The sequence below is a fragment of the Aotus nancymaae genome, unplaced genomic scaffold (assembly GCF_030222135.1).
Source record: "Aotus nancymaae isolate 86718 unplaced genomic scaffold, 86718_ANA_hifiasm-v0.15.2.pri h1tg000012l, whole genome shotgun sequence".
NCBI classification, from domain to species: Eukaryota; Metazoa; Chordata; class Mammalia; order Primates; family Aotidae; genus Aotus; species Aotus nancymaae.
In genome coordinates this window covers 42612235-42628885 of record NW_026988423.1, presented here as the reverse complement: position 1 = coordinate 42628885, position 16651 = coordinate 42612235, and the positions used below count along the sequence as shown (strand labels likewise).

Below are 16651 nucleotides of genomic sequence, written 5' to 3'. Positions count from 1 at the left end.
CACTAGCATGGTTCGAATCCCAGTGCTATCATTTATGAGTTAGGAGACATTGACCAAATCCACTCATCTTCTCTGTACCATTCATCCCATGGTACCCACAGGGAATTCATTCCAGGACTCCCTGTGGATAGCAAAACTCACGGATGCTCAAGTCTCTGATACCAAATGGCGTAGTATTTGCACATAACCTAAGCATAACGTCCTCTGTGTGTGTGTGCGTGTGTGTGTATATACACATAGTATTTGCACATAACCTAAGCATAACATCCTCTGTGTGTGTGTGTATATACACATAGTATTTGCATATAACCTAAGCATGACATCCTCTGTGTGTGTGTATATACACATAGTATTTGCACATAATGTAAGCATAATGTCCTCTGTGTGTGTGTGTGTATATACACATAGTATTTGCACATAACCTAAGCATAACATCCTCTGTGTGTGTGTGTGTGTATACACATAGTATTTGCACATAACCTAAGCATAACATCCTCTGTGTGTGTGTGTGTGTGTATACACATAGTATTTGCATATAACCTAAGCATGACATCCTCTGTGTGTGTGTATATACACATAGTATTTGCACATAACCTAAGCATAACATCCTCTGTGTGTGTGTATACACATAGTATTTGCATATAACCTAAGCATGACATCCTCTGTGTGTGTGTATATACACATAGTATTTGCACATAACCTAAGCATAACATCTTGTAGTATTTATGTGCAAATACTATATATACACATAGTGTGTGTATATATATGTGTGTGTATATATATATGCACACACACACACAGGATGTTTTATGTATATATACACACATACACACCCAGGACGTTATGCTTAGGTTATGTGCAAATATATATATATATTTTTTATAACAGCAGCTCAAAATTTTTTTTAATTTTATTTTTCCATTAGTTATTGGGGTACAGGTGGTATTTTGTTACATGAGTAAGTTCTTTAGTGGTGATTTGTGGTACCCTGGTGCCCCCATCACCCGAGCAGTATACACTTCACTGTATTTATTGTCTTTTATCCCTCGCCCTCCTCCCACTCTCCCTCCAGGTCCCCAGAGTCCATTGCGTCATTCTTATGCCTTCACGTCCTCATAGCTTAGCTCCCACATATCGGTGAGAACATACGATCTTTGGTTTTCCATTTCTGAGTTGCTTCACTTAGAATAATCGTCTCCAGTCTCATCCAGGTCATCACAAATGCTGTTAATTCGTTCCTTTTTATGGCTGAATCATCTCTAGATTACTTATAGATAATACAATATATGCTATGTAAGTAATTCTTATGCTTTATTTGTATTCTTTTATTGTATTGTTCTTATTGGCCTCTTAAAAAATATTTTTAATCTTCAGTTGGTTGAACCGATGGATGCAGAAACTGTGGATGTAGAGGGTCAACTGTACCCTATTTCCCTCAGCTGTAAAAATGGGAGTAGTAGCAGGTTCTTCTTCCTGGGGTGATTTGAGAACTAAATGAATTCATACATGTGGCATGCTGAGAGTGGCACCTGGCACAGGGTGCATTGTTTGTCCTCCGCTGCACAGCAGGGCAACTTACACGCTCAGCCACAGCTCAGTTTGTCTCCTCAGCCAGAGCACCCATAGGTGGTCTGAGGCATGCCGGAAACACTTGGAGTGGTTCCTATTGAGAGATGGCAGCCCCTATGTGTCAGGAGGCTAGAGCCCAGAACAGAAGAACATGTGCCAGATTTACGGATCAAGAAGATAAAAGTGAAGGATTTTTCAATGTTGTTATCAGTTTGAAATATATTCTCAAGAATTAAAAAAACCCTTCTGGCCACTTAGCCCTTTCTAGCTGTTAAGCAATAAGTGCTTTTATCCATTATGATTATGTAAAGATGTGTAACATTTGTTGAGCACTTACTATGTCCCAGGTACCTAGTAAGTCGTTATTTGCAATATCTTACTTAATTATCATAACTACCTCATGACAGAAGGACTGTCTGCCTCAGTTTCCTCATCTAAAAACATGGATTGTTAATATTTACCTGATAGGATTCCCATGAAGATAAAATAAGGCTGAGAACAGAGCTCAGCAAATATGAAGTGTTCCGTAAATGCTAGCTTGATATGAATATATTATGTTGCTTATTTTACAGATGAAGAAATTGAAGCTATGAGAAGCTAAAAGTGACTTGTTTAAGGTCCCACGCATAGCACATGAGCAGGGATGTCAGTTCAGGTCCTCATACAGAACCTCGCCCCAGGCCAATATGGTGAAACCCTGTCCCTACTAAAAATACACAAATTAGCCGGGCATGGTGGCACATGTCTGTCTGTAATCCCAGCTACTCGGGAGACCGAGGCAGGAGAATTGCTTGAACCCAGGAGGCAGAGGTTGCAGTGAGCTGAGATCGTGCCACTGCACTCCAGTCTGGGCAACAGAGTGAGACTCCGTCTCAAAAAATAAAAAATAAAAATAAAAAAAAACACCTCACTGCAGCCCTGTGAAATCAGTGAAATAGGTACTATTATTATTCCTGTTTTGTATAGTAGGAGAATTTTTGAAATAGGGTCTCACCCTGTCACCCAGGCTGCAGAATAGTGGCACGATCTTGGTTCCCTGAAACCTCCATTTCCCAGGTTCAAGCCATCCTCCCACCTCAGCCTCCTGTGTGGCTGGAACCACGGGTATGCACTACCACACCTGTCTAACTTCTGTATTTTTCATAGAGACGAGTTTTTGACAGGTTGCCCAGGCTGGTCTTGAACTCTTTGGCTCAAGCGGTCCTCCTGCCTCAGCTTCCCAAAGGGTTGGGATTACAGGCGTGAGCCACTGCGCCTGGCCACAAGTTTTGACCTGGAATGGTGGTGTGACTTAGAGTGACAAAGAACTCAAATCTTTTGACTGTAGCCAAGTGCTTTGTCCACGACTGCAGACAATCTCTGGTCCCGAATGCCATTGGTAACCTACTAGGCTTTTAAACAATGATCTTTTTTGGCTGGACGCGGTGGCTCATGCCTGTAATCCCAGCACTTTGGGAGGCCGATGTGGGCAGATCACCTGAGGTCAGGAGTTTGAGACCAGCCTGACCAAGACGGAGAAACCCCAACTCTACTAAAAAATACAAAAATTAGCCGGGCATGGTGGCACACACCTGTAATCACAGCTACTTAGGAGGCTGAGGCAGGAGAATTGCTTGCACCCAGGAGGCAGAGGTTGCAGTGAGCCAGGTTTGTGCCATTGCACTCCAGCCTGGGCAACAAGAGTGAAACTGTCTCAGAAAAACAAACAAAACCCAGACCATTTTCATGAATCAAGCTAACTATATTCAAACAAAGAGTTAATGGTTACTGCTCAGGGTCGTCTTTGGGTTGAATAAGTTTGACATTTAAAGGGATTTCCCTTTAAAAAAATCACTGTTTGACTGCCCAGGTGATCTTAATGATATAATTGGAAGTCTTCTCCCGGCTCCCAAATGCATCCTGTCTCTGCTAATTCCTGGCCATCTCGCAGCTGAGTCTGCGGAGTCATATTTCAGATCCTTTATTTTTCCTGTCAGCACACAGCAGCCATTACAGGTTTATTTCTGTAAAAGCAGAGTGAATTATTCATTAGAACATCGTTACAAGCTTTGCAATAGAAAATTATTTTCACTTCTGCGTATAATGAACTTCGCAAAGAGCCAACAAAAGGAGAAATTTCGCAGGTATGAGAAAGACAGACAGGAGGGGGTTGTAGACACTTATTTTCTTGTCCTAATCAAATAATTCCTCTAATAATTGGCTCTGATAGTTACTAAGGAAATGTGGGAGAGAAGAAACTGAGAATGTAGGTCGTCGACATCAGTGTGTCCCAGAAATCCATTTGCACAGCAATGATAAGGATGGTTGGCTTGTCTGAGACCTTTATTGCTTCAGGTTCTGACTTTGCTCAGGAACGAGGATTCCCTGGCCTGGGTCTGGATGAAGCAAACAGGTCTCCTTAAACTGCCCTTCTGGCTGGGTGCAGTGGTTCACACCTGTAATCCCATCATTTTGGGAGGCCAAGGGTGGCGAATCACTTGCGGTCAGGAGTTTGAGACCAGCCTGGCCAACATGATGAAACCCCATCTCTACTAAAAATACAAAAATTAGCTGGGCCTGGTGGCACGAGCCTGTAATCCTAGCTACTAGGGAGGCTGAGGCAGAAAAATCACTTGAACCCGGGAGGCCAGGGTTGCAGTGAGATGAGATTGCGCCACTGCACTCCAGCCTGGGTGACAGAGCGAGACTGTCTCAAAAAAACAAAAACGAAGAAAACCACCCTTCTGAATAAGCATACGAGGCTTAAGATCCTCTATGTGAAGATTTCCCTGAAAGTGGCTCCACCTGTGCCCCACGTGGCCATCACGCCACCATCACTAACACCCGTTGGCTTCTCTCCCCTTTCAGAATCCGGGAATTGACATCGGTGATGTCTCCGAAAGAAGAGCCTTAAGGAAAAGTTTAAAGTGTAAGAATTTCCAGTGGTACCTGGACCACGTTTACCCAGAAATGAGAAGATACAATAATACAATTGCTTACGGGGAGGTAATTTGGACCCTGCATGCTTTTGGCTTGGAATGCTATTCAATATGCTGTGGGTTGCTTTGCCGGGGAGAAATAGAGTTGCTCATTCACTCATTCAAGGAGTGTTTTTTGGAGGGGCCATCCCTGACAGCAAGATTCTCTCTAGCTGGAGGGTTGGGGTAGGGAACAAATGTGATGATTGTTACAATGGACTATGGATAAAAGACTGTGGGCCGGGCGTGGTGACTCACGTGTGTAATCCCAGCACTTTGGGACACTGAGGCAGACGGATCACGAGGTCAGGAGTTTGAGACCAGCCTGGCCAATATGGTGAAACCCTGTCTCTACTAAAAATACAAAAATTAGCTGGGTGTGGTGGTGCACGTCTGTAGTCCCAACTACTCGGGAGGCTGAGGCAGGAGAATCGCTTGAGCCCAGGAGGTGGAGGTTGCAGTGAGTCGAGATAGTGCCACTGCACTCCAGCCTGGGCAACAAAGCAGGACTCTATCTCAAAACAAAACACAACAAACAAACAAAAACAAAAAAGACTGGGCGTCTTCTTGGCCTGAGATATGTAGCAGATAATGAATACTGTTTGGGAAATTTTGACTTTGAGGTCCTCTGGGACCTGTAAGTGGAGTCACTGAGCAGGAAGTTTGGATGTAAAGAGAGGCAGGGGGTTGGAGGCCTCCAGCGCTCTGTGCTGTGGGCTGGAATCCCTTCTCATCAAAGAAAGGAGGAAATGTTCTCAGATTGTGTCTGTGGTGTGGTCGTATCACCTTTCTAAACCTGAAGGCAAAGCGATTTTTCTCTTATTACAAATACCATCAATATGCATTTGAGAACATTTTGAAAATAATAATACTAGGGATGAATATTTGAGTGCTTGGGAAGTACTGGGCACTATTCTAAGTGCTTTCTGCATACAAATTCATTTCACCTTCATCTTAGGAGAGACTGGCATTATTTCTGTTTTATTAATAAGAAAACAAACTTAGAGAAATTATCTAACTTACCTAAGGTCACAGAGCTCATAAGTCATGAAACCAAGATTGGACGTGGACATCCAGATACCAGAGATAACGTGTACACTTTGTTGTATGGGCCTCTGGCCTGCGTGTGTGTGCGTGTATATACCCATGTATTTTTTTTTTTTTTACTAAAACCATTCCGTTCACAACGCCTAATAATTTGAAATTTTACTCAATAATATAGAGAATAGGTAACTGTGTCATTAAATATTTTTGCCACTGATCAATGGCTGCACATGGTTCCACGTTTTGTGTAAGCTGTGCTTTGCTTGAGAACGTAGACACTGGTGTCATTTTCAATTTTAAAATATCATACCATTGCTGAGAACATCTTCACATAGAAACACTCATGCATCTACCTTGTTCTTTTTGCAATGCCTGTCTGAGACAGAATTGGGGACACACAGTCAGGCCAAGGAGTAGGGAGCTGGGTGCTCTCAATGTGGCAGAGACACGCCATTAGCTCCACAATCTGGTTTTCTTCTCTGCAACTCCCTGTGACTACCAGGTTAAAGCTAAGAAGAATCCCTTCAACTTAGAGTATTTACATTTTTCTACAACTATGGATTTTCCTAGCCTTTGCCTGCTGCCTTTTATAGAAAGTAAATCAACCCCAGGTTAAGTCATCAGATGTAGAGTGAGGACCCTCCTGAGCTGGAATGTGGAACGGGATGCTGGCGTCTTGCAAGGGCAGTCTCTGGGGTGGTTAGGGATACATGGAGACTGGAGCCGGCCTGCTGGGTTCAAATCCTAGTAGGCTGTTACTGGCTGTGTGGCTCCTCTTGGCTGCCGTTCCCTAATCTATAAAATGGGAGGAAGGAGAGTACCTCCTCTACAGGGTTCCTGGGAGGATAAAGTGAGTTGTGATATGTAGAGTTCTTAGAACAGTACCTGGCGTGGCCAAGCGCAGTGGCTCATGCCTGTAATCCCAGCACTTTGGGAGGCCAATGTGGGCAGATCACTTGAAGGCAGGAGTTTGAGACGAGCCTGACCAACATGGTGAAAAACCCCATCTCTACTAAAAACACAAAAAAACTAGCTGGGCGTTGTGGCAGGTGCGGGCAATCTCAGCTATTTGGGGATGAGGCAGGAGAATCACTTGAACCTGGGAGGTGGAGTTTGCAGTGAGCTGAGATCGTGCCATTGCCCTCCAGCCTGGGTAGCAGAGTAAGACTCTGTCTCAAAAAAAAGAAAGAAAAATAAAAAGAAGGTACCTGGCACACAGCAGTAGTTATTAATAGATCTGAACTGCCTCATGTTTTCTTCCCCAAAATAAAAGCATGAATATTGTTTTAACTATCAAAGTAAGATTAAATAGAAAGGAAGAACCACAATGAGCAGTGAATGGATTATTCCTAAAACAACTGGGTCAATTGCCTAGCTCTTTGGAAAAGAAATCAATCAGATCCTTACAGCTTGCCATATACCAAAGTAGATTTAAGATGGACTGTAGCATTACATGAAAGAAATAATAAAAGAACCATTCGGAAATAGTGATGAATCTGATCTCTGAATGAGAAAGGGCTTTCTAAGAATGAAAGCCACAGCAAGAAATGCAAAGGAAATGTGTCATGGATCCAAGCTCATAAATATTAAAATAATTTGTACATCAACTGAGTAGAGGAATAACACACCAAACTGGAAATACATATACCACAAATACTATAGATGAACAAATACCATTAATATATAATAAGTTCCACAAGTTAATTTTTTTTTTAAGACAGAGTCACCCAGGCTGGGTTACAGTGGTGAAATCTCGGCTCACTGCAATCTCCACCTCCCAGGTTTAAGCGATTCTGCTGCCTCAGCCTGCCTATAGCAGCTAGGATTACAAGCATGTGCCACCACACCCAGCTAATTTTTGTACTTTTAGTAGAGACGGAGTTTCACCATGTTGACCAGGCTGGTCTCCAACTCCTGACCTCAAGTGATCCACCCACCTCAGCCTCCCAAAGTGCTGGGATTAAAGGCATGATTTTAAAAATTTGATTTAAACAACAAAATAAAACATCCCCAAAGAAAAATAAAGCACAAAGTCAGTTACATAAGAAAAAATACACCTGGGTGAAAAACACATGAAAATTTTAAATTTATTTCATAGTCAAAGAAAATAAAAAATTAAATAGACAGAGACAGCTTTGTTTCTTCCCTATCCCCAAACAAACAAAGATTCATTTCTTGGAATATATGTTGTTACTTCACAGGCAAGGTCTTAGTAATATGAAAAAAAATATATCCTCTGTGAGTGTGCAAATTGAAACAAGCCTTTTAAAGAGCAGTTTGACCCACATGTACTAAAAAGCTTAATGACAGTTTCTTCTCCACTCTTATCCCAAGCAAATAATCTGAAATAAGGACAAAGATTTGAGAGTAAAATTGTTCAGCTCAGACATGTTATTTTTGAGGAAATTTTTGTTTTGAATTTAACTTGAAGATTAGTTGAAAATAATGCATTCGTGGTTTGAACTATTTTATAGCCATTACAAATGGGACGTACAAAAGTTTAATGACATGAGAAAAACATTGATACCATAATGCTTAAGAAGGAAATCTCAGGATGATAAAACTGAATTTGCTGCTATTTTAGATTGGAAGCAAGTGTAACAGTAGCATCGGGAAATGGAGAAGTTAGTTGTCATTACCTTGGGTAGTAAGTGGGACTTCGAGCAGTTGTGGGGTTGCTTTGTCATGCATTTCTGACTTTCACTAATGTTAGGTGATCCTTTTATAATTAGAAGAAAAATAGTTACTAAAAAGGAAACAATAAAAACAATGACCAGCCTTGCCCCCCAGGCTGGAGTGCAGTGGCAGAGTCTTGGCTCACTGCAGCCTTGAACTCCTAGACTCAAGCGATCCTCCCACCTCAGCCTTCCCAATAGCTGGGACTATGGATACACACCATCACACCTGGCTAATTTTTTTTTTTTTTTGTAGAAAAGGGGTCTCACTATGCTGCCCAGGCTGGCCTCTATCTCCTGGGCTCGAGTGATTCTCCCACTTCAGCTTCCAAGTATCTGGGGCTATAGGCATGAACCACCTAGGTAGAAGTTTGCCAGAGCTGCTGTGTACAGCTCCACAGTCTGTGCACTGCACAACTCCATGGGTTGCCATTGGCATCAACCACGGTATAAATGATGTCCCTTGAGCTGTACAGTGGGGATGGCATTGGAGGTGACATTGTGATCATAGTCTGGTTTTTTGGAAGAGAGAAGCTTTTTGTTTTTACAAACTTTCATTTTAAAATAATAAATTCAACACATACATTCTATTGGAAATATAAAGATGAAAACTAAACTTACTCTAAATCCCAATTCCCAGATATAATCAGTGTTAACATTTTAAGGGATTTGGTTCTCTCACTCCTCCTCCATCTGCTGAGTGTCACCATTTACAGATACGTATTTCAGATGGACTATAGTGTTAAGTGAAAGAAATCAAATTTTTCAAATTCTGCTTGGCAACAAAAATTACCATTCTTTAGACAGCTTTTTTTGTTTTTTAAAGAGACAGGGTCTTGCTCTGTTGCCCAGTCTGGAGTGCAGTAGCATGATCATGACTTGAACTCCTGGGCTCAAGCAATCCTCCCACCTCAGCCTCCCTAGTAGCTGGTACTACAGGTGTGAGCCACTGCTGTTGGCTCTAGACAACATTTATTTATTTATTTAGTCAGTCAGTCAGTCAGTCACAGCCTTGCTGTCACCCAAGATGGAGTCTAGTGGCACAATCTCAGCTCACTGTAGCCTCAAACTCCTGGGCTCAAGCCGTCCTCCCACCCCAGCCTCCCAAGTAGCTGGGACTACAAGCACATGCCACCACGCCTGTTTATTTTTTGTGGAGATAGGGGGTCTCCCTACGTTGCCCAGGCTTGTCTCAAACTCCTGACCTTAAGCAATCTTATAGCCTCAGCCTCCCAAAGCATTAGAATTACAGGCGTGAGCCACTGCACTCAGCCCACATATTCTTTATAACGCTTAGGGCAGGAGTCACCTCCCCTTAGCAGTTATCTCTGAATTCCCAGAAGGGGTAAAGAAGTTCTTGGTGGGGGCACGGTGGCTCATGCCTATAATCCCAGCACTTTGGAGGGCTGAGGTGGGTAGACCATGAGGTTAGGAGATCGAGACCATCCCAGCCAACGTGGTGAAACCCCGTCTCTACTAGAAATACAAAAATCAGCCAGGTGTGGTGGCGCATGCCTGTAATCCCAGCTATTTGGGAGGCTGAGGCATGAGAATCGCTTGAACCCAGGAGGTGGAGGTTGCAGTGAGCTGAGATCATGCCACTGCACTCCAGCCTGGTGACAGAGTGAGATTTCATCTGAAAAAAAAAAAAAAGAAGTTCTCCTTGTTGGCCTTAGCATATTTCAGTCATTGCAGTAGACAGTGGACTACTTCAAGGCAGGGACCGTGTTATTTATCTTTTGTTCATTACATTTAGCACAGTGCCAGGCACTTCCCAGGCCCTCAATAAATATTAAATTACTTAATGATAGATTTGATTGCATAAATATTAGAACAAAATTTAAAAGCCTGGCAATCTCAAATCATGATGTAAACATGTTTAAAACATGTTAAAACATTCATGTCCTTAATATGTAAAGAACTCTTGGCCAGGCACCGTAGTTCACACCTGTAATCCCAGCACTTTGGGAAGCTGAGGTGGGAGGATTGCTTCAGGCCAGGAGATGGAGGCTGCAGTGAGCTATGATCACACCACTGCACTCTGGCCTGGAGTACAAAGCAAGACACTGTCACTCAAAGAAAAAAAAGGATTTAGAAATCTGCTCAAGTTGTGTGAGCCTAAACACAGTCTGAGTACACAAAGAACAGAATGCCTTTTTTTCTCTTTGTTTCCGTGGAGAATATAATCAGGAGAGGAATGAGTATAGATGAGAGGTCCAGCAGCGTTGCCTTTTACCCACCCATTGAGACCCTAGGGTGTGGTGGAATGGATACCCATATAGACCACAGTGCACCCGGAGATCCAAATTAGATCAGTTCTTGCATGCTCCCAAAGACACATGCCTAGTTTCGGGGTGTTGCTGCTTTGAGGACTTCTGTCTATTTCTTCCATGGGTGCGTTCCATACACCTACAATCGTGCTTAGCACAGCATAGGTATCAGTAACTGTTTCTGAACATAGATACTGATAGAGTGTTTTATGATAGCAAGCGTTTAGGTATTTTTTCTTTTTTTAGAAATAGGTCTTGCTCTGTCGCCCAGGCTAGAGTGAAGTGGTACAATCCCAGCTCACTGCAGCCTGGAACTCCTGGACTCAAGCGATCCTCCCATCTCAGCCTCCTGAGTAGCTGGGACTACAAGTGTGTGCCACCACTCCTGGTTAATTTGTTTCGTTTTTGTTTTTGTTTTTTCTCGAGACAGAGTTTTGCTTTTGTTGACCAGTCTGGAGTGCAACGGCACGATCTCAGCTCACTGCAACCTCCGCCTCCTGGGTTCAAGCAGTTCTGCCTCAGCCTCCCAAGTAGCTGGGATTACAGACATGCACCATCACGCCCAGCTAATTTTTTGTACTTTTAGTAGAGACAGGGTTTCGCCATGTTGGCCAGGCTGGTCTTGAACTCCTGACCTCAAGTGATCCACCCACCTCAGCCTCCCAAAAAGTGCTGGGATTACAGGCGTGAGCCACTGCACCCAGCTGTTAATTTGTTTTAATGGATTTGTAGAGATGGGGCCTCATTATGTTGCCCATTTTGGTCTTGAACTCCTGGGCTCAAGTGATCCTCCTGCCTCAGCCTTCCAAAGTGCTGGGATTACAGGTGTGAGTCACCACATCTGTTCTTCATGCCTTTATGCAAATAATGACGTGAGAAGCTAACCCGTGGTTACCTAGTTTATTAAAATCAATGTGGTGCTGAGGCCCACTTAGAAGCCTAAGATCTGGATAACCAGATTTTCCAAGCCACTGAGAAGCTTAGAAGCCACTTAGACGTTTAAAGGCCATTGAGAAACTTGAGATCTAGGTAACCAGTGCTCCTATACACAGAAGTTCCCTGAGATTGCCTGACATGTTGGGGATGGAGGTGCTGTGAGGGTGGGGTCCAAGCTGCCCAGGACGCAGTGAGAGAACGAGCACCCATGCCGTCCACCTTGAGACCTGATCTTTCTTGCTAAGGTGATCACCGCACAGACTGGAGCCCGGTCCTCACTCAGAAGCTCGTGTGGGCTTTCTGTCACGAAGTCAGAACCAAGGCATGGTGGAGCAGTGACTGGGAATCCCCACCCCCGCTAGCTGAGCTCTGATGGGTCGTGTTTTGTCTGTTCTTGCAGCTTCGCAACAACAAAGCAAAAGATGTCTGCTTGGACCAGGGGCCGCTGGAGAACCACACAGCAATATTGTATCCGTGTCACGGCTGGGGACCACAGGTAGGAACTTGTCTCTGACGAGGAAGTAATAGCACCATCTCCGGCCCACAGGGGCCTTGCAGGCCTTCTGGATACCTTTGTTGCCGTCTACCTTGGGAGTTATGTATTCTGAGATTTTAAGAAGGTAGGAGTCTTTCTGGTTATTTCTCTGAAGAAGCTAGGGAAAAGATTCATAAGTGGTTGTTGCATCCACACAGATTTTATTTTTTTTTGAGATAGAGTCTCACTCTGTTGCTCAGGCTGGAGTGCAGTGGTGTGATCACAGCTCACTGCAGCCTCTACTTCCTGGGCTCAAGTGCTCCCGCTGCCTTCTTAGTAGCTGGGACTGAAGGCTAATGCCACCATGTCCGGCTCAATTTTCCATTTTCTATAGAGATGGAGTCTTAACTCTTGGCCTCAAGGGCTCCTGCCACCTTCGGCCTCCCACAGTGCCGGGATTATATGCGTGAGCCTCAGCACCCAGCCCCAGTTTTGTGTTTCTGATTCCTAGGTGATGCTGATGCTGCTGTTTTGAGGAATTGGGACTTAATTCAGAGGATGTCAGGGAGCCACTAGAAGGCTCCCCTGGGGTTGGGGGAGGGGATGTGTTAAGACTGTGCACAGCAGCTCCAGAGGGGACTGTCTAAGAAGCCGCATCTTGAAATAGACCAAATGAAAAGCCCCTGGCTAGTCTCAGGCTGGGATGGCCAGGAGTTGGAGATAGGGACTCGTGGTCCTGGGCCTAGAGGGCTTGAAGAGAGGGGACACAGAGGGTGGGAGGCTGCGCCCAGCACACTCCCCACACCAACTTCCTAGGATACCCACAGCCTGTGGCCCAGGCAGCAAGATCCCAGAGGCTGAGCCGAGGGCAGTCCCACTCCTGGGCCCATGGCTGTGCCCCATCACCCTCTTAGGCAGTTACTCCAAGAGGAGCTGTGAAAAGAGCACTTAACTCCCAGACTTCTTTGTGCAATCTTCTGAAAAGTCACACTTGAATGGAGCACTTAGTAACGGTGACATCATAAGGGCTATGGCAGTTAGATACTGGCATAATCAAAAACTGCTCTGAGGAGTCCACTCCTCCTGTGAATGTGGAACAGAGTAAAGACGGTCTGATCCCAGAGCTTCCCCACGTGGCTCTAAGCAGTTGCATTTTGCTTTGGGTATTTCAGGGGAAGGTTTCTAAAGCCACTCAGGGAAGCTCTTGGGCGAACCTGAGGGCTGGACTGTAAGGCTGCTGTGTCTGCCTTCTGTGGCCCTCTGGCCCCTGCCCTCCCTGTCTGGGCCGCTGTGTCTGCCTTCTGTGGCCCTGTGGCCCCTGCCCTCCCCGTCTGTCTACCCCAGCATCTCTAACACCCTGTGATGTCCACATCTCCAAGCTTAGTCTGGGGCAGACTGCTGCGAACTTGCCCTTCCTTCCCTTTCTGTCTGGAGCTTTTATTCCTCATAGCCCCTCCTCCCTCAAGCTTCTGCCCTGTGGTGTCCTGGTGGACCAGCAGGAATGCCTGGATGGCCCACTTTCAGGACAACATGGTCAAAACTTTTGTTTTTGTTTTTTTGGAGACAGGGTCTCACTCTGTTGCCCAAGCTGGAGTGCAGTGGTGCAATCATAGCTCACTGCAGCCTCGACCTCCTGGGCTCAAGAAATCCTCCCACCGAGGCCAGGTGCAGTGGCTCATGCCTGTAATCCCAACACTATGAGAGGCCAAGGCAGGCAGATCAGGTCAGGAGTTTGAGACCATCCAACACGGTGAAACCCCATCTCTACTAAAAATAACAAAAATCAGCTGGGCGTGGTGGTGCATGCCTGTAATCCCAGCTACTTGGTGAGGCTGGAGCAGGAGAATCACTTGAACCCGGGAGGCGGAGGTTGCAGTGAGCTGAGATCACGCCATTGCACTCCAGCCTGGGCAACAGGCAAGACTCTAACAAAAGAGAGATCGCGCCATTGCACTCCAGCCTGGATAACGAGCGAAACTCCATCTCAAAAAAAGAGAGAGAAGGAAGGAAGGAGGGAGGGAGGGAAGGAAGGAAAGAAGGAAGAAAAGGAAGGAAGAAGGAAAGAAGGAAGGACAAAGAGAGAGAGATGGTGGAGGAGAGGGCCTCCCTGCTGGTCTGGAACTCCAGACCTCAAGCAATTCTCTCACCTCCGCCTCCCAAAGTGCTGAGACTACAGGTGTCAGCTGCTGTGCTTGAGCCTGTGGTTAAAATTTAATGAGGGTTTTCACTCTGAAGGTGACCACCTACTACTTCCTCCCCAGGCAGGAGCCAGACATCAAATCTCCTTTCCCGCTGGGAGCTTAGCAGCACTCCCAGCACAGCGTGGCGCCTTCATTAGGAAATCTCTGGGTTTCATCTTTCCCAGCTCCACCTGTGTGCGGAACTTTTCCAAGTGAAAGCTCCTGCCATTGAGCTGATTAGATTGAGTTGATTTAGAACGGCAAACCGAATTAGGCTGCTCGTGGCTCCCCCTGGCTCTGGGATAGACACTTGTTAACTGGGCCCCGGTTGCTTTCCGCCAGCTGCTTTTTAAAAAGTCAATCCGATGTTGCTTTCTGTTCAGCCACGTGTCCTGAATTAGAGAACTCTTGGCACGGCTCTCCAGCTGCCAGGCTGTCCCTCTGCTCACTCATCAAGGCTCCCCCGCTTCCCAAACCCACTCCTTCTGTGCAAGGAGTCCCGTCGTCCAACCCAAATCCTTCTAAACCGTGTCCCAAAGTGCCACGGGTGCAAACAGTGGCGGAATCAGAGCTCCTGTAAACAGGCAGCCCCCAGCAGTAGGAATTGGTGTTCCAGGGACATCACTGGCTTAATTAATGGACTCTGTTGTAATTTATTATCAAACAGCAATTAAACAGATAACGGGCATGGAGGAGGCTAATTTCCTGTCATGAAACATGTGTTTGTCAACAAGATGTAAATGGTTCCTGGCCACTCTGAGAGTCTCGCTCGCTCGGAAATGTCTGTCTCCTTGGTTTTGTCTGGTTACTAATTTGAATTAGACAAACATCCGCTTCTTTTTGGAAGCCTGAGTTTTATTTAAAAATAGAATGTCAAGGCCCGGCGCATTGGCTGACCGTGCCTATAATCCCAGTCCTTTGGGAGGCCACGGCGGATGGATCTCTTCAGGACGGGAGTTCAAGACCAGCCTGGCCAACATGGTGAAACCCTGTCTCTACTACAAATACAAAACTTTGCTGTGCATGGTGGCACACGCCTGTAATCCCAGCTATTTGGGGAGGCTAAGGCAGGAGAATCGTTTGAACCCAAGAGGCCGAAGTTGCAGTGAGCCTAGATCATGGCAGTGAACCTAGATCATGCCACTGCACTCCAGCCTAAGCAACAGAGCAAGACTCTGTCTCAAAAAAAAAAAAAAAAAAAAAAAAATCAAAGATGCAGTATGTTGGAAATAGACTCTCGGTGCGGCAAAGAAAAATCAGCCCTGAGACAAAGAATCAGCAATGCAATTTTTACTTCCTGGACTGCAGGAAGGGTGCTCTCACTAGCCATCTTGCCATGAGAATACAAAGAACAAAGGAAAACACATTAATTTATCCCTTACACATTTGGGGTCGTCCTTCCTGCTGTGACTGATCTCTGTTGGCTGGAGCCAGACCTCACAATCTAAACTAAAACCTGATTGGTTAACAACTTAAAACTTTTCTAAACAGGTAAAAGCAATGGAGAGCTGGGACATACCTGTGAGCACGTCCAGCACAGATATCTTGGTTAAAGTACAAGGACATAGAATGTACTACGTGCCTGTAAGCATGGCATGTCTCACTGCTACATAGGATAGGCCTTAACAAAGAGTTATTAGCATATTTATGATTTATTCTTAAGAAAGGAAACTTTAAAAAGGAACCTTTCTACTTCCCACACAGTAGCAGCCTTAGTGTTGGCCTGAACCCATTTGTAGTGGAAGTTCTTAACTAAGGAGGCCCACAGACCCTGAGTTCTACCAGGCTGTTGCCCTCCTACATCCAGGCCCGGGGTGGGTCCCCAAGCTGGAGAAACAGGCCACTTGGCTCCCCTCCATGGAGAGCAGCTTCCTCTGCCAAGCCCTTCTTGCTCACTTCTCCAGACAGCAAGTCAGTCTTCTCCAGCCGCAGCTTCTGATTGCTCCAGAAAAGTAAAGGTCCTATCAGAAAGAAAGAGGGCACTGAAAGTACTGCTGCCCCCGGGACCCACTGTAGCATTTTTCTTATCCTTTGACTCCCCCCATGGCTCTGCATCTGCTCTCTCAGGTCCCTGCAGCTGAGCTGCAGCCAGGGTTTGACAGTGCTGCATACAATGGACGCATTGTATGAGCCTCATGTTCCCACCCCTGCCTGGGGACAGCTCTGGACACTCTGGACCAGGGCTGAGCTGAGATAAAGAACAAAAATGCTGGAGATAAGACCCAATGTTGGAAACAGATGCTCGGTGCCACAAAGAAAAATAAGCACTGAGACAAAGGATCTTTCAGCAATGCAATTTTTACTTCCTAGGCTGCAGGAAGGGTATTCTCACTAGCCATCTTGCCATGAGAGTACAATGAACAAATGAAAACACACAAATTTATCCCTTAGGCATTTGGGGTCGTCCTTACGGCTGTGTCTGATCTCCGTTGGCTGGAGCCAGACCTCACAATCTAAACTAAAACCCGATTGGCTAACAACTTAAAACTTTTCTAAACAGCTAAAAGCAATGGTGAGCTGGGACCTCCTGTGAGCACGTCCAGCC

At 45.3% G+C, this 16651-nt stretch overlaps 1 protein-coding gene across 1 annotated transcript in view; it reads left to right on the top strand.

Moving 5' to 3' along the window:
• GALNT17 (polypeptide N-acetylgalactosaminyltransferase 17) overlaps positions 1 to 16651 on the top strand; it is a 554525-nt gene that overhangs the window by 510327 nt on the left and 27547 nt on the right. The window contains exons 8-9 of the mRNA XM_012449084.2: positions 4417 to 4554; positions 11852 to 11947. Of these exons, the coding sequence (XP_012304507.1) occupies positions 4417 to 4554; positions 11852 to 11947 (234 nt within the window). The remainder of the gene's footprint in view (positions 1 to 4416; positions 4555 to 11851; positions 11948 to 16651) is intronic.